Source organism: Anthonomus grandis, chromosome 15, assembly GCF_022605725.1.
Source record: "Anthonomus grandis grandis chromosome 15, icAntGran1.3, whole genome shotgun sequence".
Taxonomy (NCBI): Eukaryota; Metazoa; Arthropoda; class Insecta; order Coleoptera; family Curculionidae; genus Anthonomus; species Anthonomus grandis.
In genome coordinates this window covers 15,305,899-15,331,168 of record NC_065560.1, presented here as the reverse complement: position 1 = coordinate 15,331,168, position 25,270 = coordinate 15,305,899, and the positions used below count along the sequence as shown (strand labels likewise).

The following is a 25,270-nucleotide window of genomic DNA, read 5'->3' as shown; positions in this document are numbered from 1 at the left end:
TGGGACCAGAGAAAAACAAACCACCGAGAAGCGACAAAACTCGCATTTACCGTTGATTTTCTGGGGTCCAATTTTGGTGCCCTTGAGCGGGCTTAAATGACTGGCGCTACATATTAACTAACGGAGAAAAATCGTTTTGGCAATTTAATAGTTCCGTACACGGAGAGAAATATGACAATTAATAGATTAAAAATTTTATTGGGAATTTGAAATCAAAACTATTACATTATTTTACTGTTGGTATAGTTAAGTTATAGGTATACCTAAACTATACCGGGTGACACAGGAAAAAGGGAACACGCAACAACTTTTTTATTCTTCGTCTTAGTTCTGTCATAAGGAGAATTTTTTTCGGCAATACTTTGCTCGGCCAACGTTGCTGGTTTCATAATTGCAGGCTGTATTAAAATATCTAAAAAGAAGAAATATAATAGATATAGAATATATTTTTATGTGCAAAATAGGGTTTCAAGCATAAAATTAATATTAGTTATTAGGTAAAAATTATAGTTAAGTTAACCCATCAAAAGCTAACATGATAGAATTTTTATGTCCTTTTCCTTTGAGACTTTTTTTGGCGGTCCATCCTCAAGCTGTTCACCTTCACAAGTCCTTTTTGTGGGATTAGGAAATAATGTTGGTAACGCGTTAGGTAACAAATGCTTTCTTGAGGGCCCTGCACTATAAAACTTCTTATTAAAATGGTACTTACAGAGCTTATAGTTCCTGGTACGTTGTTCTCTAGGTATCGAAAACAAGTCTATTCTATAGCAAGCTGCCAGCCATAACTTGGCACTGAAAGTCATAAAATTACACGTTTAATTCAAAAGCTAAATTTATGTATTTTCTTTTTAATTGCTGCATAGATAAATACCTCTAATTACTATAATTACGAATTTAATAAAAAATAAATAATGAATTACTGTAATTACGAAAAACAAAAAAAGAAACAAGTTATTTTGAGTGGAAACAATTAAAAGAAAAGTTGAACTTACCGATCTTCTTCCTCGAAGAAAGAAACACCACACCCTGTCTTTGAATGACATCCACGAAAAGCACAGGTATAAGGCATATTATAAAAGTTTTTAATAAAATAAAGAGCACAATTCAGGCAACACTCGAATATTACCGGACTAACCGACGGCTGGCAGGGGACCGGCAATAAGACAGATATACCAAATAAGCTCGCACATGCGCAAGAAAAATCGGTCCCAGCTTTGTCCCTTCTCGGTGGTTTGTTTTTCTCTGATGGGACATCCTGCACATATTTAGTATTCAAGATGTTCACGTTAATAGTGATTTATCACAATGCCCGTTTTATCGGTAAATCTATATAAAACTGAGCAATATCTTAACCAGACTAGCACTGATTTCAAGAAAAATTAAATTGAATAGTCAAAAAGTTTAAAGAATTTATTGTTCAAGTTAATACAATAGTAATATGGCAAAATAATAAAATTAACACTGTCCAAATTAAATAAAATACCACAATATAAATAATCAAAATTTCACGGCGCAATTCCCGCAGTAAATGCTCGTTTACCATCGGCCGAAGCGAACCTAAAAAGTTTATAAATCTTGTTAAAATGTTGTTCTATACAAAAATTCTATCTCTTAAGGGATCTGTTAAAATTGTTGCCTATGAATTGAACATTTTTTGGTTTTTATAGGATGAGTAGAAAATTACTTTTTGACGAAATCGACTCCAGTTTGGATATTCTTCTTCAATTCTGGGATAGCGGCTTTAAGAAGTTCTTGTTCGAAGTCGCTTAATTTTCCTAAGCCTAGATTCTTTTCAAGACCTACAAACGAATTATTGTCAGAATATCAGAATATTAGGGAAATTATTTTGCTTTACCATTTTTGCCCAACAGCAAAGGAGTCGAGAAGTATTCGGTTTCAGAAACATCGGATACGACATAAGCGGGCTCGATGACATTAGATTCTCCCTTGAGACCTCTGAGGAGGGAGTTAGCGAAACGGGCTCCGGCATAAGCCATGGAAAGGGTTGCGGATCCTGCACCCGCCTTTGCTTTTACTACCTACAATAAAAATTATTTCGAATAGAATCAAAAACGTTTCTAGTCTTTGGTCAAATTTGGTCAAACAGGCCATTTTACCTCTGTGCCAGCTTCCTGTATTCTGGTGGTCAATGCTTTAAGTTGTTCTTCGGGGAAGCTCACTGAAGGAGTAGATCTAAAATCAAAATTTATTATGCACGTCTTTTAAAAGTCTCTACACGCTATCAATTTAAAAACTTTCCACCCTTAATATCTGTTTTGCAATTACTATGTGAATTGTTAACGTCTCATTTTTAGTTTCTAAATATGTATACCAGTTTTCCGTTTTTTTAAACCTTTGTACATTAGTCCAAGTCTTTTGCGTACCTCTTTATGTGGTGTATTTTTCTGTGTACTCTTAGATGACGTTGTCAAGCAAATGGCGGCTATTGCTAAATTGGCTCGGGACCGTCTTTTTAATTTCGAAAATTAGAGGCGTAAAATGGGAAATGGTAGTGATGTGGAAACTTTGAATTTTCCGAATATGTGCATATCCTCCTGGGACCTAGCGTCCATTTAAATGGACATGCCAGTTATAGGTTTCCAGTTTCCTTAATTTATTATTTAAGCAGCTTAGACCTCGCATCCACTACGTTGGACACTTCGGTGCTGCCGCCCAGTCCGATTCGGTCGACTTTAATTGTGCACATGTGCATCAGTTGTTTGTTTTCTGTTGTGATGGCGGCTGCACGTGGTTCTCGTTATGATGGTATGTAGCCTATTTTTTAACGTTTTGTAATGATTTTTGTGAAAGTTTTTATTTGCAAACGTTTAATAGACAAATTTAAATAACATTACAATAATAAAAAAATTAAATAAGTTTTGTATTACCATAAGTTATTCCCGTCCATTTAAACGGACATTGGGTCTATCTCATGCACATTTTAAATTAACTCATAAAATTTATTTTAGGAATTTTTGGCAATCAAAGAGTGCTTTGGCCAGGGGAAGAGGACGAAAAATTGGAGCAAATACTAAAAATCATTGGAAATGATGACTCTGACATTGAAATGTCTGATGATGAAGAAGAAATTCAAACTATGTATAATTTAATGGGGAGAGAAGAAGAAATAATTAATGAAGAACTAGTAAGCAGCAGTGAGGAATATAGATATTATTCCTTAATATAGATAGAATTCCTCTTAGTGTCCTGAGAGAAAACTTAAAAATGGCCAAGCAATCTGTGGATCCTTTAAAGCGAAAGTCTTGAAGAAGAGATGATACTTTTGCACCTCCAAATTTTGAAGGCCCCTCTAGTGAATGCAGCGCAGAGCTCCGGTATGATTGGACTGCAAAATCGTATTTAGCCATGTACTTTGAAGATGAGTTATTCCAAAAAGTGTGTGATTGCACGAATGCAAGGTACGTTGAACTTAAAGGAGTATCTCTTAAATTGACTCTTAATTAGATTAAACATTTTTTTGGAACAGTTTGTTTGATGTCCTGTCTAAAATATCCCTAAATCAGAATGTACTGGGCAAAAACCACTAAAGTTTCAGCCATTGCAGATACAATGACTCGAGATAAATTTTTTGCTATAAGAAGTAACCTTAAAATCGTCATTGATGGCAGCATCGCTTAAGAGGTACGCAGATCTGACAAATTTTGGAAAGTGCGTCCTATTATAAAAGCAGTATGACAGGGATGTTTGCAGCTACCTAGAGAGAAAGTGGTTGCTGTAAATGAACAGATGATCCCATTTACAGGGACTTGTAAAATGAAGCAGTTCGTTAGAGTAAAGCCAAATCCAGAGGGCTTGAAAAATTTTGTTGTTGCTGCCCCTGATGGTCTTGTCGTAGACTTTGAATTATATCAAGGAAAAGATACTTTTCCAGATGATTCTGTAAAACGACGCGACTTGGTGTTGGACCTTCTGCTGTTGTTCGCCTTGGAAGGGCATTATTTCCTGGAAGTCATGTGTACTGCGATAGATATTTCACGACAATACCACTTCTCGAATATCTTCGTCAACAAGAGAAATATTGTACTGGAACCATTATGAAATCTCGTGTAACAGCGGCAGCAAATTTAACTTTGGAAAAAATGATGGCCAAGATAGGTAGAGGCAGCTCGGAACAAATTGTAAGGCAAGATGGCGAAATAGTAGTTGTACAATGGTATGATCTGAAATCTGTACTTTTGGCATCTACTGCTCTAGGAATTCAACCTAGCGATGAGTGTAAAAGGTGGTCTAAGACAGACTCTAAATATATTCAGGTTAAAAGACCTTACGTTGTTGCTAAATACAACGATTGTATGGGAGGAATAGACTTGATATACCGAATGAATACCTATTATAGAATTCGAGCCAGATCAAAAAAATGGACTGTAAGGGTCATTTTCCATTTCTTTGATCTAGCAATGGCTAACTCATGGTTTCTTTATCGAAGAGATAAAAAAATATTTAAAATCCCTCCACGCAAAATACAACATTTAGATTTTAAAATCAAAATTGCCACTCAACTTTTGACAAATACACCCAACCCACAAAGTGAATCCCAAGAAAACATCCTAGAAGAAATCCTGAGGGAAATATCTTTGTCGATTCACTGTCATCGTCATTAGGCACCGAAAGAAAACGGAAACAAGACTTTCCAGAAATTGCCACAGATTTAAAAAATTCGGTTAGATGTAAAAATGACTCTTGTGCCAAAAAAAACCAAGTTTTTTTGTAATACATGCAACACATTTTTGTGCATTACTGGCAACAGAAACTGTCTCATGGAATTCCATAGCAAATAAATTTAAGTTTACATTTATTTTCTGCGTTTTCATAGGTTTAGACTGAAATGTTAGTGAAAAAAATATATATATATTAGGAATTTTTGTTTAGGTTAAGACCCAATGTCCATTTTAATGGACGTCATGTATCTGTCAAAGTAAGAAAAAAAAATAAAAAAAGTTATTAGAAACAATGTTTATTTATGTATTTTTAATTATATTTAAAAGCCTCACAACCCTAACTTAACAAAAACATGTCCGGGTCCCAGGACGATATTTTATATCGGATAGTCTTTATTCATTTATACAATATTAATAGAAGCTATAAAACTACACATATATTCAGATCATTTGTTATTAACTGGAAGGACCGAATTCCCCCAGAACAAAAATTAGGAGTTTATCAGATAGGGTGCTCGAGTAAGAATTGCAATGCATTTTACATTGGACAGATCGGTAGATTTTCTACACGTATCAATGAACATTGTAGGAAGATTGAGAAGTGCAAGAACCGAAATATTTGCCCTACAACCATCAAATCTAACTTTTCAAGACATGTTTATACTGACAACCACAATTTTAACCCAGCTACTGACTCAAAGCTTTTAGATTTCAAAATATTAAGTTTCATTACAAGTTTCAAAATATTAAGGCTAAATGAGCTGCCAATAAAGCTCATGCCCATTTAAATTAAGTGGTTATTATTTCGGCCCATCGGAACGAAATCAGACTTGACTTAAAAAATATTTACCAAACAGCAACTATAATTACGCCGAGACATAATATATTTTCAACAGATCAAGTTTGATCTGTTGAAAAAAGTAGTAATAAAGTCATTCAGTATATCATTCTTGTAGTCACTTTTTTAACTCACTATGTTTTAACTCTTCATACTCTTTTAATACGTCGTTCTTGCCATTTACAATTTATTTTTTATTTGGTTCTAATTCTCCATGAACCTTCTACCTTCCTCTTGCTTTCAAAAAAAATTTTTGTAACACACCATCAGAGACCCTTTTAGGACTTCTTAACATAGATGTCATGAAGTTTAGTATTTTCTTTAACATACTATTCTGTCCAATTATTATTGGCGTCTCTTTTCATCTTTGTCAACAATAGAATATAAATAAGAAAATAAATAAATAAGGTTTTTTGAAATAACTAGCTGATGTGTGTAATTTGTCCCAATTTTAAACTTTTGTAAGTGTGCCTTATATTAAATTAAGTCTTTATATTTCTTGTTTCTTTGTTCAAGCCCATTTCCTTTGAATATTCCCTAATGATGGACACTCCTGTGTCTGAAAAATGTTGGGAATTATAAACCAGAATTATGCTTTTTAAAAAAAGTAGAGGGAGACTGTAGGATTTTCATTTTACATCTTTTAAAATTGCTCACCATGCTTGGTTAAAAAAAATAACGTATTTTTAGACACAATGTAATAGTTTTTGTGTGTGCACTAACCTGACAACAAAAATGTCAATACAGGCATAATTATTTCTGCAACTTTGAAACACGATTATTCGGAAACCTCTGGACAAAAAGTAACAAAGCAGGACACCACTGAAAAGAAAATTGAACCACCCCCTTAAACAATGTGTCACTTAACCCCAGTGGCGTGCAGTGGCATTAAAAGTAGGGTAGGCACTAGGCAATAAGGTAGCATAATTTTTTTAAATCTTCATAAAAAGTCGACTTACGTTTTAAATCTAGCAAGAGTTCTTTCTCCAAGGAAATTATTGATAAACTGCTAAGCCGTTCTTGTCCTTGAGTATTACGTAAATACGTGTGGATGCGTTTTAATCCAGAGAATGAACGTTCTGCAGATGCCGAGCTAGCGGGTATTGTTACGATTAATTTTGCTAATTTGATTATTTGAGGGAACACTTCGCACATTTTTTTTCCTGGCAAAAACGTATGACTTCATAAGCATTCATGCCTTTGAATTCTGATGACGAATACAAAGAATTAAGCTCATTTTTCAAATCTATCAAAATCAAAATCTCATCTCTCAAAATCAAACTTTTGTCGGTATTTCAATTTTAATCCATTGAATATTTCATCTGGAAATGTATTTCTAAAAGTTTCGAAACAATCAGAATCCAAAAGACGGAAAAAATCTACTAGTCTAATTTCCCTGTAGCGATCATCAATTTCGTTTTTGATGTTGTCAACTATTTCTCTGAAAATTCGCCTGTAATGCGTTTCAACATTATCCATATTTCGTGTTCTTCGAGGTTCGCCATAAGCATTCGCACATTTACTATATATATTTTTGAATTCTATGAAGAAATTTTCCAAAAATGCTTTGAAACTCTCAATTTTTTTAATACAATAGCCAATATCAGATAGTTTCGACTGTATTATATTATACAGTACATCCGTCTGAACAAATATTTGATTTTTGAAAATTTCCAAAAAATAATTAAATTCAGAATCTTCTAGTGTAAATAAATACATTCTAGCTGCCGAAAGATTCTCTCCATCCCAGGTTGATTGATTTTCAAGCATATCATTAGGTTTTTCAAATTAAAAAGTTCACTAAAAATTACGTTTGCAGTTCTGGAATTATAGGCCCATCGAGTCTGTACTACACGTGGTAATTTTTTAGAACAAAATCGATTATAAAAATCAGAACGTTTGGTACTCGTGTGGAAAAATGTGCCCAAATTTTTAATTGTTCCAAAAAAGTGTTTGGTTTCCACTACCCTCTCGCAGGATTTTGACAAAAACTAAATTTAAAATATGAGCACTGCACCATACGTATATCGCGTCAGGACAAATTTCCCGCACTTTTTGCTGAACCCCATTTTTATTTTATTAGCGGCTCCATCGTAAGTTTGAGCTACTAGTTTATCAGGTATATTTATAGTCATTCAAGATATCCATAATTATTTTGGTTAGCGCTTCTGCAGTTCGATTTTCACTTACGTCGATAAATCCCATAAACCGATCAACTATGTCATTTGAGTCTGTAAAATATGTAAAAATTACACAAAGTTGTTCTTTGCCACTTATATCTGGTGTCTCATCAATCATAATAGCCACGACCTCTGTTTGGTTCAACTCATGTCGTATTTTTTCCTTGAGTACAAAAGCATTGAGATTAAATCGTTTTGTATTCGATTAGAAAATCCTGAAAAAACATTTCTCTTTTCACTTTCATTGCATGCATGTAAATGATCTTCAAGAATCCCATCATATTTGGCTAGAAGTTGTATGCAGTCTATAAAGTTGTCCCTGTTGGACGATTCAGTATTTTCTGTATGTCCGCGGAATGGCAGTTCCTGCTTTCCCAAAAAGCAAGTTATGTCAATAAGTCTTCGCATTAGGTTACGATTTCTATCCACTTTAGAATTATGCCGCTCTATTTCTTCTTTAAATTGACGAGAAAGGCTCACTTCTATCCTATTTTGTCCAAAGTTACATAAAGAAAGGGCAGATTTTAGATGATTTTCGGATTGATCATGTTTTTTTGCAGCATTTGAGAAATTATTCAGGTCTGCGTAACCGGCATTAGTCCACACGGTCTTTTCTTTTGAAAATAATAAACATGCCCAACAAAACAACTTATTAATATGTTTGCAACCTGTAAGCCATTTAAAATTTTCATAAAACTTATTGTTAAAATACCTACAGTAGAATTCCTCTTAACCGGTCACCTCGGGACTGCATACCTGGCCGGTTGCCGTTTTGGCCGGTTAATCCGAAGTGTACTTATATATGTGTACATAATACATATTATATTATGTTCATTATCTATGTTATGTACATATGTATATGTATTGAAGAGAGTATTACACATATATATATGAACATAATAAATATAAAATAATGGAGAAATATTCTTTATATAGTTATGTATTTCATATTTACATACATGAAGGTGCTACATCAACAACTATATGTAAATATGTATGTAAGTTAAATATGTAATTATTTTTTGAAAGTTTGTGATTTTCTTCTGTTTTTTAACCTTCAGTGAATTTCTGAATGCGATATCCCTCCATTTTCTAATCACCAAAACGTCTAATGCTATTGACTCATGTTGCTGCTCAATGTATTTTAATGCGAGTTCGATTACATTTTTGGCTTCTTCATGAGAAATCGTTTTTTCCTCTTCAATGTCACTACTCTCATCATATTCCTCTGGTTCTTTGGTTGCTAAATCTATGATTTCTTCATCATTCAAAAATTCATTTTCAAGGTAATGCTTCGTTACCCGTTAACTTTTGAAGGTCTTGTAGAGTGGATTTGTTTTCTTCTTCTTCAGTCCCTGCAATATTCGAGATCGCAACTAGATTCTCAACATCTGGCCAAAGTTTTCTCCAAGATTTAATAAACGTCGAAGAGGGCATTTCTTGAAATGCTATAGCTAGCATATAGATAACGTCCTTAATATTGATCTTTTTGATGACTTCTAAAAGACCTTTGTCTTCACTCTCCGAGTGTTGCAGAACTTCAGAAACAAGTTTACGCCTGTATCGTCTTTTTAAGCTTTCGATCACTCCTTGGTTCATTGGTTGCACTAAGCTTGTCACATTAGGAGGAAGATAAACTAATTGTATGTCATCTACATCGCAGACATGAGGATGGGTTGGAGCATTATCTAACGCTAGAACTGCTTTGATAGGCAAGTTTTAAACACTTTTTAAATGTTTTTTAACTCTTGGAACAAACTCTAAATTAAACCACTCCTTAAACAGGTCTGAATTCATCCACGCTGATTTCTGTGACTTATAATAGACCGGAAGGGACGATGGATTCAAGTTTTTGAATGCCCGTGGTTTAGCAGACTTGCCAATAACGAAAAGAGGAATTTTATGAGTTCCCGCTGCATTCAGACGGCAACTGTAATACGTTCTTTGTTCTTTTTAAAGCCAGAGGCAGACTGTTCATGACTTCCTAGAAAAGTTTTTTCTGGTAACATTTTAACATGTTTAGCCCGGTCTCGTCCATACTAAAAAAACTTGTTCTGGAGATAATTCCTCTGTTTTAACCATTTCACCAAACTTAGTCTTGAATTCTGTCGCACCTGAAGTATCAGCAGACAGTTTTTCTCCACTTACATATGCGAAATGAATTCCGTGTCGCTTTTTCCATCGATTAAGCCAACCATCACTTGCCACAAATTCGCCTCCATTATTAATCTTCTGGTGGATAGCCAGAGCTTTTTCTTTCAAAATTGGGCCGCCAATCGGTGTACCTCTTCGACGTTTCTGAAGAACCCAGATCCACAAAGCTTCATCGACGACCTCGCAAATCGGTTTTTTTTCTCGTACAACGACTGCCCAGATTCTTATCAGATTCCACTTTCGAACAAAACTCCTCAATCGAATGCCTATCTCTTTGCCATTCATTTACAGTGTTTTTTCCAACATTAAATTCTGCACAGATTTTCGCCACAGATTCACCATTATCAATCCGCTTTAACACTTTTAAACGTGTATCCATCGAAACCACAATTCTTTTGCGCTTTGCACTCATTGTTAAGGAAATAGTTATGTTTTGTACGTACCCACAGCAAGAACAAACAACTGATCAAAACGACAAAATAATCCTATCCAAGATCGTTTATAGTTCAGTTCAGAGGGATCTCCCCGTAATAACGGGAAAATCCCAGCCGAATCGCCTCGCCGGTGAATTTCTTGGAAAATATTGCGTTGCGTTCGGCTGTTGTAAACAGGCCGGTTAATCCGTCGACCGGTTAATGCGAAGCCGGTTAAGAGGAATTATACTGTATTACAGTTTTTCTTTTGCTGAACAATTTTAAGTGAAGGGGTAGGCCGCCCTGCCGCTATAATGTCGTGCTTGTTATCAAATGATCTGGAGCCAAACGGAATTGTTTTTAGCCGTTGTAAACAATTTTCACTGTCATCACATTGGCACTGCATGTTTATTTTCAAAGTAACCTCCACTTCAATCACTAATTACTTTTAACAGTATTATAACACTAATCAGTTATCAATATTAACGTTTTTGTAGGAAAATTGTGGTCATTTTATTATCAAAACAGTCAAAACACACTGTAAAATAGTAAAACTTTATAAATAAACACCCCGGCACGAGCCGCGAACCGCCTTCGTCGCGAAAACACTAAATACTGCTGGCATAATCGCTAATCGGGTATCGCTCTATCTCTTTTCAACATACACCTTAATTTCGTTCGCTTGTCACGTATAAGCGCTATAATAGGTGCTGCCTTCGCATCTCCATAATTATATTTAAAGCAAGATTGCACTATTTTGGATTCCTGGAAATGTTTGCGTTTGCTTTATAAGAAGTGAATATTATATTGTAATTTATTTCTCTAATTTTACAAATATTGCTGTGGCAAGCAATGCCTTTTGGCCTACATTGTTTGCACGCCACTGAACCCCCATTCCGATTTAAGATTCTAAAAGTGACACCTACCATTCCTAGAGGGTTGAAACAAGAAATCTAAAAATATCCATTTATAGTGTCCCCTTACAAATAATATTGACGTCTTTCCGACTTTTCATGTTTTTAACCGCAAGGGTGGGAGAGGTTTTTAAATTGACACCCAATATACTCTTACCTAGAAATCAAAGGAATAATGGTAACACCAGAATGTCCGCCAATCACTGGAACATTCACATCTTTGGGGTTCAGCCCTTTGGCTTCGGCAATGAAAGTGTTGGCTCTTACAATATCCAAGGTGGTTATTCCAAAAACTCTTTTGGGGTCGAATTTACCTGCCTACAAATTGCGTTTGAATAGAACCTAGTTTATTAGAGAAAATTGGATAAATACTCTTACAGCTTTCAGTACTTCGCACGCAATTGGTACAGTTGAGTTAACCGGATTGGTAATAATACCGATTAAGGCTTTTGGAGCAACTTCAGCAGCCGCCTGAGCGAGATCTCTGACGATGCCAGCATTGGTGTTAAAGAGATCATCTCTGGTCATACCTAAGATGTGGTTACAATAATTATGGATTTAGAAACTAGTTAGCCTACCAAATATTTATGGGTAAATCATATTATAATTACCAGGTTTCCTTGGAACGCCAGCAGGAATAATGATAACATCAGCATTTCTAAGGCAATCCAGCAGTTGGTCTTTACCATTGAATCTGCAAACAAAATATAATATTTCTCTAGACTTTTAAACGTTAAAACCGCATTTATTACCCCTTAACTTTGGCGTTTGTCTCAATGTGAGACAAATCAGCAGCTACTCCGGGAGTGTGGATAATATCATACAAAACCAACTCAGAGACAAGAGGATTGGTTTTTAAGAGAAGTGAAAGAGGTTGACCAATACCGCCGGAAGCACCGCATACTGCTACTTTGTAGTTATTCTACAAATACAATCATTTTATTTCCTACATTATTGTAAGCAAAACATTATAAAATTGTAACATAATATTATGAGAGCATAGTATCTTTAAGGACATGATGGAACATAATAGCTACTTATTTAAAAGTCTTTAATCATTTAGTATTTTGACAGTGTTTCTCCTAAGTGATTTTGCTTGTGTTTTCACTAAACCTATGTGTATACTTTTCAATTTGTCACTAATCACAAGCGTTTTTTCGAATATCCGGAAACAAACAAACATTTCCGTCTTTAAGTCAGGAAAAAGGAATATGGTAAAGAACAATGGCCAAACCTCCATTTTGTCCAACTTTTCTAAGGCCTTTGAGATCTGCATCTATAATAACTTGTTTTACCAAATCAAACATCTTATTTTATCTAATCACCATGTTTTTTTTTCAAATTAGGTCAATGGTCACTAATTTAACATCATTTCTGCTAAACGCATATCACATTTCAAATATTAACTTGATGTAATCTACACAGATTTTGCTAAGGCCTTTGTTAGTTTAGACCATAGAATTCTTTCCAAAAATGAACTTATAAACATCTAGTTTTCATATCCTACTTAATAGATAAACCGCAATTTGTGGAGTTCAGATCATCTACATTGCCTTAAGTGGTGCCCCCCAGGAAAGCAATCTTTCTCTATTTTGGTTTTTGATTTTTATTAATGACATTTCCACAAGTATTAGCAGTAAGTTTCAATAGTTTGCCGATGACATAAAGGTTTTTCCTTTTTTGTTAAGAATCAATCTTGCTGCAAGCAGATTCTGATAGAGCTGTGAAGTTAAGAGACGTGGGAGTCTATCCTTCAGAAATGTAAGATGTCATTTTTTTACTTAAAGATTAGATTGACTCATATACATACCATCATAAAACTTTCTTTTAATTTTTTTTAAAAAAGACCCTAGACTTCATTATAAGATCAACAGATCTATTTTCTAACCCTTCAAGCAAAATCATTTTCCTTAACTCCTTAGTAAAATCACGCCTACTGTATGCATCTTTATTACGGTTTCGTAATTATGCAGTGCATGTTAACAGGCTCAAATCACTTCAACAAAAATTCTACAAATAAGTTAGATTTGAGATGGATGGGGTATATCCTGAAAGAGGATTTAGTCAGTAAGTCAGTAAGTTATTGCTTTCAAGGTTTAATGTACTGTCTCTTTATCAATCCGCTGATTGTGGAAGTTTAGTGTTGTTATTTAAAATATGCAACAATTAAAATGATGCTTCAGATTTCTTATCAGCTTTGAATTTTGCAGTTCCCTACATCCATACACAAAGACAATATATTTTATCTTAACACTTAAATAGCACCAATTTGGCCAAGAAAGAGCCCATAATATATAGAACTGGTTCAATGATGTTTAGTGAATGTTAATCTATTTGTGTGACTAAATACATATTGAAATCTGTTCTTTCAGATAGAATGAAAGTGTTAGTTGTTTAAGCATTTAATGTACTACCTACTATTAGTTTTGTATTGTACGAATTAGCGAGTTTGATCTTGTTATTTGATACAATACTGAGCTTATTATCTTTATTTTTTATATTTATATTTATGTATTATCTGTCAATATATCAATAATTGTCTTATTATTAGATTTTGTTTTTTGAATTAAAATTTGAATTGCAGAAATGGATAAAGCAACAAAATAATATATTCCGGCCAGGTTGGAGAATTTTGTGATCATTTATATAGGGGCAGCCATAGGTAAACAATATGATTTTTGCTAAACTTAGTGATTGTTTTAAACCACTCTAGTATTTTTGCGTACCTGATGAGACTTTACAACATACAAAATGAGCTAGTAGTTATTGAAGGTAGGTAATAAAGACACATTACAAATACTTAAGCTTTAAGACTTTTATAAGTTCATCTAATAAGGCCATTTAGAGCAAAAACATTGAAAAGATGGGCAAAAAGAGCTTTAGGCTCCAAGAATATATGTCTAATTAAATTGATAAAATAAAAAAAAAATATCAAGGGATTTGCAAATTGTTTTTAAAACATCATTCTTCAAGCTAAAAATAACATCATCAATTTGATGGTTGGATAATTACATGAATTTAATTTGGCACTTGAGGGCTACCCATTGGAAAACTAAGGCAAAAATCCATTTATAAGGTTTTGTGAATACTAATTATAAAGATCCAGACATGATTTACGTTTCATTATAAGTCTTAAAATTCCCTAATGGCAATCCAACAATATCAATATCAGACTTGTATGAATCTAATAGCCTAAAAAATCTGCTGTATAAATATACAGAACTCTAAAAGTAGAGACAGAAAAATCATAAGAATTTCTTGCTGATGCAAGCCATTAGATATTGACCCCTTGTACAGTGAATTAAGATCCTCTTGGATATACAGGGTGTTTCTTAACCTATACGCATAAACTTGGGAAATTATTGCTGACGGCAAATAATGACTAATAGTGAAAAAAAAATTCACTATTAGTCAGTTTAGTAAAATAGTTTTAGTTACGGAAATAAACGACTTATTAATTAAAATTTAAAAAAAACGTAAATTCTCCAAAATAAATGTTTATTTAACCATTATGGTAACTGTTCGAAGTTATTTCCATGACTTTCAATACATAATTGAGCACACCTAATCCAAGAGTTGCAGACAGCAGCTAATTCAGGTTGTAGTCAAATTTCCTCGGCGGCAGCAAATATCCGATTTCTTAATTCTTGTTTATTGTCAACTTCGGTTACATACACCAGAGATTTTAGGTGGCCCCAAAAATAAAAGTCAAGCGGATTAAGGTCGGGTGATCGAGGAGGCCATCCAATTGGACCACCTCGGCCTATCCATCGTTCGGGGCATATTCGATCCAAATGCCGTCGCACTGGTCGCGCAAAATGTGGTCGAGCACCATCGTGAAGAAACCACAAATTCTGCCTAATGTGAAGAGGGACTTCTTCAAGGAGTACCGGCAAATTTTGTCGCAAGAATTGTAAATAAAGAGCACCAGTTAGACGATTATCCAAAATGAAAGGGCCAATAAGTATTTCGTTTACAATTCCAGCCCACACAAATACCATTGCGTGTGAAAATTGCTTCATCCGTAGCTAAAATGTTCCTGGTAAAGTTTGGGTTTAACTGCTGCTGATGTAACAACCACTCGCAAAAGTTTACTCGAGGCGCATGATCCCTTGGAAGTAAAGCTTGTACCCTTTGGACGTGAAATGGATACAGTAATTCATGCCTTAAAATTCGCCAAACTGTGACTGGTGATAATCCAAATTGCACTGCAATTGTTCTAGTGCTTATGTCAGGATGCTCTTCGATGATATCTAGAATCAAATTCTCCAGATTTAAAATGCGCCTAGGTCTAATGGCTCCACCATGTTGCCCTGGCCTCGGCCGCAAATTTCCAGTTTCTCTACCCCGCTGAACCACACGCAAAAAAGCTTCACGCGACGGATGATACCTATGAGGAAACCTTTGTGCATAAAGATTAGCTGCAGCCACACTGTTTTGTCTTGATTCCCCATATGCCAGTAACATGTCCATTAGTTCCTCATTTGAAAAATTATGCGGCATAATTTTAATAAAAAACGAAATACGACCACAACTGTATCAACAGATAGCAAAGTAGGTACTACTAAACATAATAAACATCATCCGGACTTGTTTACTTCTTAATTTGAAAACAAAATTCCACTTGATAAAGTTATTACATTTTTGTGAAAAAAAAAAGAATTATCTCAGAAACTAAAAATATTTTACTTAATTTTTTTTTCACTATTAGTCATTATTTATCATTAGCAATAATTTTCCAAGTTTATGTGTATAGGTTAAGAAACACCCTGTATAAATAGGCAGTATTTTATAAATCCATGAATATCATTAATAAATAAGTTAAAAAGGAGAGGACCCACAAGGGATCTCAGTGAGAACCCTATGGGACCCCTGATGTTACCAGCTTCTTTTTATGACATTGTCAACTCTATTTCGCCTCTTTACTGTATTCTTTACCAGGCTTGAGTGTTTAATAATAACCTTAATTGGCCTAATCTTGGCCAATTAAGACCGTTATCATCGTTCCTCAATTTTCTCTCTCATACTGTTACTGTTGATTCAGGGACAACATACACCATTAGATTATCGGCTTTCTCAGCACGTTCCTCTATTTCGTGTAAGAATGACTGAAATGAAGAATGTTAGAAGAGTTGAATTCTAACCTTTGATGTATGTTGCCTAATAGTATTAATCTCCTCCTCAAGTTGGATAAACTTATTTGTTAATCGAGGAATTTTTTTAAAAGAAAGATCACAGCCTTCACAGAAGAACAGGATAATACGTTTTTGCACTACTACAGCTCTCTGTTTGCTAGCACAAAGACCCAAACACTTTTCATCCAGATGAAACACCACTCGGCAGCAATCACATCTAGGAGCCTTTTCAATCTACTGGTCACCAATTGGCCTTAAACATTTGTTGCAAGATTTCATTTTAAGAAGTATAACCTCAAAAATTTGAGATTTCAATAAATAAGTAAAAACAAGGGCTATTGCTAAACTAATAGATTGGACACAAAGCAGAGGTTCCAACTTAACTTTTTGTTTCAAAAAAATCCAATTGTTTTTCCTATTTTAATATTATTTTGATGAAATTTACTTTAGTTTAGCAAAATAAACAAATGTGATTAATTTTGAGGTTAGGATACGTTTAAAGTCCTGAATCGTATTGTTTAACCTCCAGAGTGTATTTCACAAAATAATGTGAACACCCTGTATTTCACATTATTTTGATGTAAGGAATCTACTGTTGTTCTATGTCCCATTACTTTTGGGACACCCTGTATATGACTTTAATACTGACACATCGGTGAAGTCTTTGCAAGATCTTTTGATAAATCCAAGTAGTTTATTAGCTCTATTTATAGTATACTCTAAGTGGTGGGAAAAAGTAACTCTCAGGTCCAAAAAGACACCTAAATCCTTGACTGAGTCAAGCTGCTTTAAGGGGATACCTTCAGTAACATATTGACAAGGAGGGAAGACCTTCAAACGAGTAAACCTCATAAACCCACATTTCTCAATATTTAATAAGATTTCATTCAACTTACACCAGGATGACCGTTTGAGTGCTAAAAATAAACAGCGTGAAAGCTGGCTTGTTTAACGGGTAGCAATGGATCTTGTCCATATATAACGTTAAAGGCTGATTCATTTAATGATTTTTACATCTCTATTGCTGCTAATGTGAGAAACTCTATGTTGTCATCTTCAGGTACTGTTGACCCGTTAAATTTTATGGATAACCCAATCTCACATTCTTTTTTTCTGTTTCCAACTGATACAACAGAAATAATAAGTGTAATGCAAAGGATTTAAAATAAGAGTTCCTCAAGATGTGATGGTATTTCCATTAAAATTTCGCAAACACTTTCTGATACTAATTTGACTGTTTTTTCAAAAACTGTAAATCAAAGTTTTAATCTGGGTATATTTCTAATAGTCTAAAATTGGTCAAGCTGGTACCTCCTTTTAAGAAAGGTGATTCAAGATTAAAGTTCTCGACGCACATCACTGAGATAGTACAGAGGGTGGCTCGTGGTTGCTATGCTGTAAGGGTGGTAGCTTGTGAATTGGGTTCCAGGATTGCTAGAGACGTTTATTATACCCTAGTCAAGTCTCATCTACGATATGGCATTTGCTTCTGGGGCTCCTATGGCAAGACCCTTTTTCAAACACCTTTTATTCTCCAAAAGCCACCAGTTAGATTTATGTGTGGATTAAATTGTTTTCAATCTTGCACTTTTTCAGCCTCAAAAAATATTAAAAATGCCATCCTTGTTTATTCTAGAAACCTGTTGTTTGATCCACTCTAAATTTAATTCAGTCATAGCTACTAATAACCCTAACTCTCCCCTTCTCACATTGTACCCTTGCCTATACCTCACTCAACATTAACAAAAAATTCCTTAATTTATTTCAGTTTCAAATTTTTTAACCATCTTCCTTCTTCGATTCGAAAAATTAAAGGCAAGAATAAAAGAGAAGAGACAGAGGAAGAAATCAATCGAAAAATGTTCAAATCATCAGCAAAAGCACAAACTCAGATTCTAATAGGGAGCTAAGACGATTGATAAAAAGGCTGAACAACAATGGTCTAATCCCAAAAAAAAAGGATTGGAGAGCCTCCTCCATTTGGGCTTCTAGAAGAATAGCAGCACTTGTTGAGGAGCTGTTTTCCTTACTGGTTATGCACAAGCTAGGTTTGCACACAGAACATACAAAACACATAACTCTACTCTTCCTTTGAGTAACTTGAGCCTCTGATGTAGTAAATTTTGAACAGGCTAACCAATGCATGACATTACAAAATCACAAACAATCCTATATTTTACCTCCTTATCTGTTAGACTTGCACCACACCTTCTGCAAGCCATGATATAGAGCAAAATAATAATTTGGCACACTCCAAATCTGAGAGCATGTTGACTCGTAGATTACTATTAAAAGTCAAATAAATCCAGTTCTCCCAACTCATTGGTTTAAGCAGAGCAATAAAATAAATACCAAGAGTGTTCAAGTATTAATTCCAATAGAAACGTAAAAAAATTAAAAAAAAAAATTATTGTAATCTGAGAATGTCTATTGTTTCCACTGAAAATCATAATAACTCGCGAACCACTGATTACTGTCAGTACTAGAACAGGATATTGCAAAGACAATGCTGATAAATAGAAAATCTAAAGAAAAATATGTAAGAATCACAAATCTACCTCTATTTAATGTAAATCAAATACGCGGAGTGTAAGAGGCGTGTGTCGACGCGAAGGTATGTGAACTCTTATAAGACTATGTTTCTATTTCAATTTACAAAATAAATATAGAATATAGTATTAAAAATATTCAATAAAATAAGATTTTATATCGCAATAAAACACTTGAAGTATTAGTACTATAATTAAATATCTAGTATAGAAAACAGATAACAGGTAACATCAAATAAAATATAAGAACAACAATGCTTTTAAACAGAGTAACTACAATAGAACAGAAGACACACTTTAAGTAAAGTCAAGATATAAAATTATATCGCAGTTAAGCAGATTTTAAAATCCGTTGCAGTGAACTCAGAGAACAATGAACAAATCTATACTGACACTATTTGAGTTAATTATCATCCTATCCATTATACAGTTTTCACCATACAGTGTACCAATGTTGTTTAAGTTAGAATAATCTAGTCTGTCTAAGCACTGTAGTAGGAGGGCTAATATTATTAGTTCTAAGAGTTTATAGTTATAAGTTTCTAAGACTAATATTATTAGTGTCAAATGTTTTATTATCAATATTTTTGTGGACTTTATTCTTGTTGCAACTCAACAGTTAAATAAATTTTTGGGTGTAACCACTAATAATACTTTAAAATTTGGGAAGCAGATCTCCCATGTTTGCAGTAAGGCATTGTCTAGTGGTATGTCTATGCTGCTGGCTAGAGTGATGGCAACTAATTTGGATTTTGCAATAGCTAAAAATGCATATTATTCCCTAATTTTTCTAATAGCTTGTTTGTTTTTTAAAAGGGAGCCTTTCTGCAAACTCTCACAAAAAGACCCTAGCGAGTCATATTGTCATTTATTTATTAAATGTAAAATTTGAATGTTGTGCTGCATCTTTATTTTGAAAACAGTAACACTTATTTATAGGAAACATGCAGGGAAGCTTCAGCTCTAAAGCTGGTAAAAATAAGTAGTTTAAAATATGAGTTGACTTTGGCAACTCTGTAGCCTGTGGCCAGCAGACCTAGAAGATTTTTTGGATATCTGATTTTTTTTAAAACTTATATATTAAATTGGTTGATATATCAAAGTGGTTAATTCCACTAGATTCCGATCCAACCCTTATTAACTAGTAAGTAGAGTTGATCTGAACAAGGTTTTTGTGGTCATTATTGCATACATTTAAATTTAACATCTTTATATAAGAATTCTGAAAAATCTTAAAACAATAAGTTAATCAATTTATAGGGACATTGAATATTGGAAACAGAAGTTTGATATAATTTTGCACTGTAAATTGATTGATTGACAATCTAGGTTAAGTTTAAATATACAGCATTTAAAAGGATTTAAAGTGATTAAAATAAGTTGCTTGTGAAAAAAGTTTTGGACTTTTGTTAATTTTTTCTTCTTTTTAATTGCTTGACATTGCATACATTTGAAGAAAAACAGGCACTCCATTTGCAAGAATGGTGAAATTCATACACCACTTTACAATGTATTTTCTGTTCTCTAAATATTGTTAATAATACTCCTTGAACTAACTTAAAATACTTAACATAGTGAAGATAACACTTTCTCAAGGAAAATAGAGAAACTTCCAAAACTCTTTGACAATCTGGACAAAAGCATTAAATAAGAATTGATTAAAAAATTACTGTTAGAGTAATGTCTCTGAGATAGCTTCTTTCTTTCCTGTGCATTTACATATAAATTTTAACCAATAAATTACAAAACAAAAATACACCAATAAAGTATAGGGTTAATTTTTTTTTTTTAATTTTAATTAATAGTCTTTATGTAGATACTAAAGGGTGTTTTTTATAGAGGTTTGGGTTTTAAGTTGTCAAAACTGTTTCTGGTGATTGTCTATTTGACAGTTGGTGGTGTATTCGTGGTCAGTACAGTTTGCCATTTCACACTGAATAGACTTACTCCAGAACAACACTTTCAAATTGTGCAAATATATTTTGAAAATCATAGTTCAATTCGCGAAACTTACCGTCCGCTGCGTCCATTTTACGGTCGACATAATCGGACATCCAAGCAAGTTATTCGAAAAACCATGGATCGTTTTCGTCCCACGCATACTCTAGTTGATAATACGCATCCACAAAGACGCCATACAGTGCGCACAGAAGAAGTTATTGCTGCTGTGGAGCATAGTGTTGAAGAGGACCCGAATGAGTCGATTCGCCATCGCGCACAACAATTAGGGCTGTGCCCATCCACTTTGTGGAAGATTTTGCGGCAAGATCTTGGCTTGCGAGCTTAAAAGATCCAACTTGTGCAAGAACTGAAACCGCGTGACCATTATGCGCGCCGTACGTTCGGTGAATGGGCGGAAAACAGTATTCAGCTTGACCCATTTTTTTAATCCAAAATTTTGTTCAGCGATGAGGCTCATTTTTTGGTTGAACGGCTTCGTCAATAAGCAAAATTGCCGAATTTGGAGTGGAGAAAATCCAGAAGCTTTTGTTGAGACGCCATTAAAAGTCACAGTTTGGTGCGCTTTATGGTCAGGAATCATTGGCCCATATTTTTTTAAAGATGATAATGACCAGAATGTTACAGTCAATGGAGAACATTATAGAGCCATGATTGCCGACTTTTTCATTTCTCAGTTAAACCGACTTCATGTGGCAGAGCTTTGGTTTCAACAAGATGGTGCAATATGCCACACAGCGCGTGACACTATCAATTTATTGCGGGAAACATTCCATGATCGCATAATTTCATGCAATGGACCTGTGAACTGGCCTCCACGATCGTGTGATCTCACACCCCTGGATTACTTTCTTTGGGGATATGTGAAATCACATGTCTTCAAAGATAAACCACAGACGTTGGATCACTTGGAAGCAAACATTCGCCGCGTTATTGCCGAGATACGGCCCCAGATGCTTGAAAAAGTGGTCGAAAATTGGACTTCCTGATTATGCTACGTTCGAACCAGCCGTGGCGCTCATATGCCCGAAATCATTTTTAAGCACTACTGGCATAACAATATCTTTTAAATAAAACCAATACCATGTCAATAATTTTTTTTTTATAGTTTTATTTCACTTCAAATTTGTATACCTCTCAAAAAAACACCTTTTATTAATATGATTCATAATTATCATAATAAATCAACTAAATTTTCATAGCTTATATTTCAGTAGGTATTTTTATATTTCACTAGTTTAGTAATTAATGGAAAAAATTAAATCAAATTTGAATTGTTTATAGGATGTATAATATATATTTTTTAGTATTCTTAGCTTATGAAATTTATATTATAAGTCTTTTTTTGAAAGATATATAGCTATTAAAAATATTTTCTATAAAAATAGCTGATATCAAGATATTTTCAAAAAAATTCAACACTTCAAGAGTATTTTTTTAAATTTGTGCCTGGCTTACATAAAAAGATCAACAAGAAACATATTGTTGGGAAAAAATTATGATTGTGGTAATATAATTTACTTTTTCCCTTACATTATAGTGAGAAAAATCATCAGCCATTGGTCATGATGCAAATTTTGAGAAAAAAATCCAATATTCATCAAATTTTAAATTTATTCTAAAATAAATTTCCTTTTTAACAGTAAGAACCAAATGAATAAAAACTAAATTAATTTAGCAGTAAAAACCATAAAATCAATTGGTTGCAAGTTTAGTTAAACTACTTTCCCGAAAATTGCACCTAAAATTATGGAAAGTGTTTAAAATGTGTACAATTTTAATAGAAATTATTATTTCCATAATAATTTCCATAAAATATTTTCTAATGGTGGTAGGAGTGAATCTTCATTCATGGGCACTTTGCAAAAAAAGCATAGAAAAATATTTTGAGTAAGCAGTAAGAAGTAACATGCATGACGCAAGCAAAATAAATTACTAATATTCAAATGGAGCTATTCATATTTTGCCATATGGCACAAGCCATAGGAAGTAAGATGCATGGATGGTTCAATTTTATTTCTTGTGTCATACTTCTTATGGAATCGTAAGTGATCGTCAATGTTTGCCAATATAACCAATCAAAAGGGGTAGGCTAGTAAGGATTTAAGAGAAAAAAATATTCAGATAGAGAGAAAGGATAAATTTTGCTATGTTTTTTTTACTCCTTACATTTTAATATTATGAATTCGCAAGATCCTTACTGCATGGAGCTTACTTCTTATATGTTACTTCTTACTGCATACCATACAAAATTTATGAACCCACCTTAAAATGTGTGTAATTCCAACCCAACCCAAGTATAAAAGCTGGAAAACAAATTTTGGAGAATCTATATTACTGTAAAAACTGTAGTCATTATTGTAAAATGACATTATATAAATATTTCCTGACATCTTAATGTCAAAACTAAAGCCCATTTTCCCCTAATGTAAAATGTGGCTTTCAGAAAAGTTGGGTTGGGTGGGGTTTATAATTCCTGATATGATTAGGTAGATCCAGAATTGTTCAGCACTTTTATTTTTTTCTACAGGAAAAACAAATCATATTTGGTCCACTCAAGTTGTCGGATGAGAGTATAAAAAGTACTATGCTCACATGAACTTTATTTAAAAATAGCTATTATTATTCAACTTTAACTGACCTCTACAATTGAAAACTGCATTTATAAATCTCAGTTACCCTAGTCCAATAATAATTGTTCCCAAGGGTCTGTCTGATTTTCTTAAGAATTTGCAGTAACTGATAGGATAGAAAATAAGGGATGATCAACATTGCTTTGCTATAAAGTGACCCCAAAAATGTATCTTAAAGTGTAAAACAAGTTTAGGTTTTGCATCATGAGAATATTTTTAATATATTTGTACTCTGATATTAGAATCTGTTGATTCAAAGTTATTCATCTTAAGGAGTTACATAATACTGATAACACTAAAAAAATGTGTAAGTATAAAGATAAAGGAAATTATGAAATTTAAACATCAGCAAAATATTGCTATTAATATAAATAACTTTACTTGCTCAATAAAGGCTTTTCTTAAAACCACCGTAACGTGACTTCTGGAATAAGCTAGGCAGCTTGGGGATTACATCACAAGAGAAATGTAGATGGAAAAATTGAAAAAAAAATTAAGCCAATTTACTGCACGTTTCATATATTTAGTATTTATGTAACAATTTAAAAAATTTTAAAAATTACCTGTTTTGACGTGGAAAAGCTCCTGGCCGAAATTAAAGTGGGTCTTACGAATCTGGAGAACATTTTCTTTTTTGAAATTTGAAAAAATCCGGCAACTCAACAACACGATTAGCAAAAATCGTATGACACAAAAAAAGGAAAAAAACTGACACCTGTCACCTTAATGACACATGTTTTTTTTTTAATTAAACATGCATAGCTAGGCCGGCGTTGCCATATTATTTATTTTTCACGCTAGATCTTAAGGCTTGTTTTGAAGCGCGCATTAAAAGAAATTTGTAACGTACTCAATATTCTGATTAACCAATAACTAAACTGTTTTGACTATTCGGGTCCTAATTCTTGAACTGAAAATTTTACCAATCAAAAAGCTCCGCAACTCTTTTAAAATTCTCTTGAATTCTTGCAACATCTACAACATTAATTAAAATCTAATCACGATAGATTTAAAGATTTTAAGATCAAATTTTCGTATACAGATTAAATTACAATATTATTCGAAATATTTAAATATAATTTGATAAATTTAGTCGATAAATCTCACCGATCTAGTTCGGTCAAATAACCTAGACAGCTATCAAATATTGAATAAATACATCAATTATCACTAAAAACAAGCATAAATTATAAAATTATATACAGTCTGCAATCCCAAAGCTTTTGGATAGGCTTATTTATGATCAGTTGCATTTTCATTGTAAGGAGTTAAGCATGGGTTCACTTACTAACTGTCTTGGGGAAGGGGTGTCAGGTGGATGTCATCTACACTGACTTCTCTATGGCTTTTGATAGAGTTAATCATGGCATATTACTAGGGAAGTTGGAACTGTCTGGCTTTCCTGGGAGATTAGTGGCTTGGTTTTCTGATTTTTTTTGTCGGGAAGGAACCAGCAAGTTCGCATTGGTAATGCTAGGTCAGACAACATTGTTGTCTACTCTGGTGTTCCGCAGGGTGGCCATTGTTCTCCTCTGCTGTTTGTTGTTTAAAGTTTAATAATTTATTAATGATATTGCCTCCTGTTTTGAAAATAGTAACTTCTTAATATTTGCAGATGATGTTAAATTTTTTAGACAAATTTCTTTTCATCTTGCCTGGACCAGGTTAGGTTGCAGCAGGATTTAAACAAGTTGTATGAATGGTATATTAATAATAATTTATTTTTAAACATTAGCAAGTGTAATATTATGAGTTTTTATAAAGGAAATAAGAGGAATGAGTCATCTTACAGTGTTGCTGGCCGTAATATTCA

The 25,270-nt window shown here is 33.6% G+C and overlaps 1 protein-coding gene across 1 annotated transcript; it reads right to left on the bottom strand.

Moving 5' to 3' along the window:
* Window positions 1–1,398: 1,398 nt before the first annotated feature.
* Window positions 1,399–24,186, bottom strand: LOC126745362 (malate dehydrogenase, mitochondrial). The gene is made up of 9 exons (XM_050453186.1): window positions 24,021–24,186; window positions 11,934–12,103; window positions 11,793–11,875; window positions 11,560–11,711; window positions 11,339–11,499; window positions 2,121–2,196; window positions 1,859–2,042; window positions 1,688–1,802; window positions 1,399–1,560 (listed from the first exon to the last, which is right to left on the bottom strand). The coding sequence occupies exons 1-9, from the start codon at window positions 24,081–24,083 to the stop codon at window positions 1,509–1,511; spliced, it is 1,056 nt and encodes a 351-aa protein (XP_050309143.1). The 5' UTR covers window positions 24,084–24,186; the 3' UTR covers window positions 1,399–1,508.
* Window positions 24,187–25,270: the final 1,084 nt, after the last annotated feature.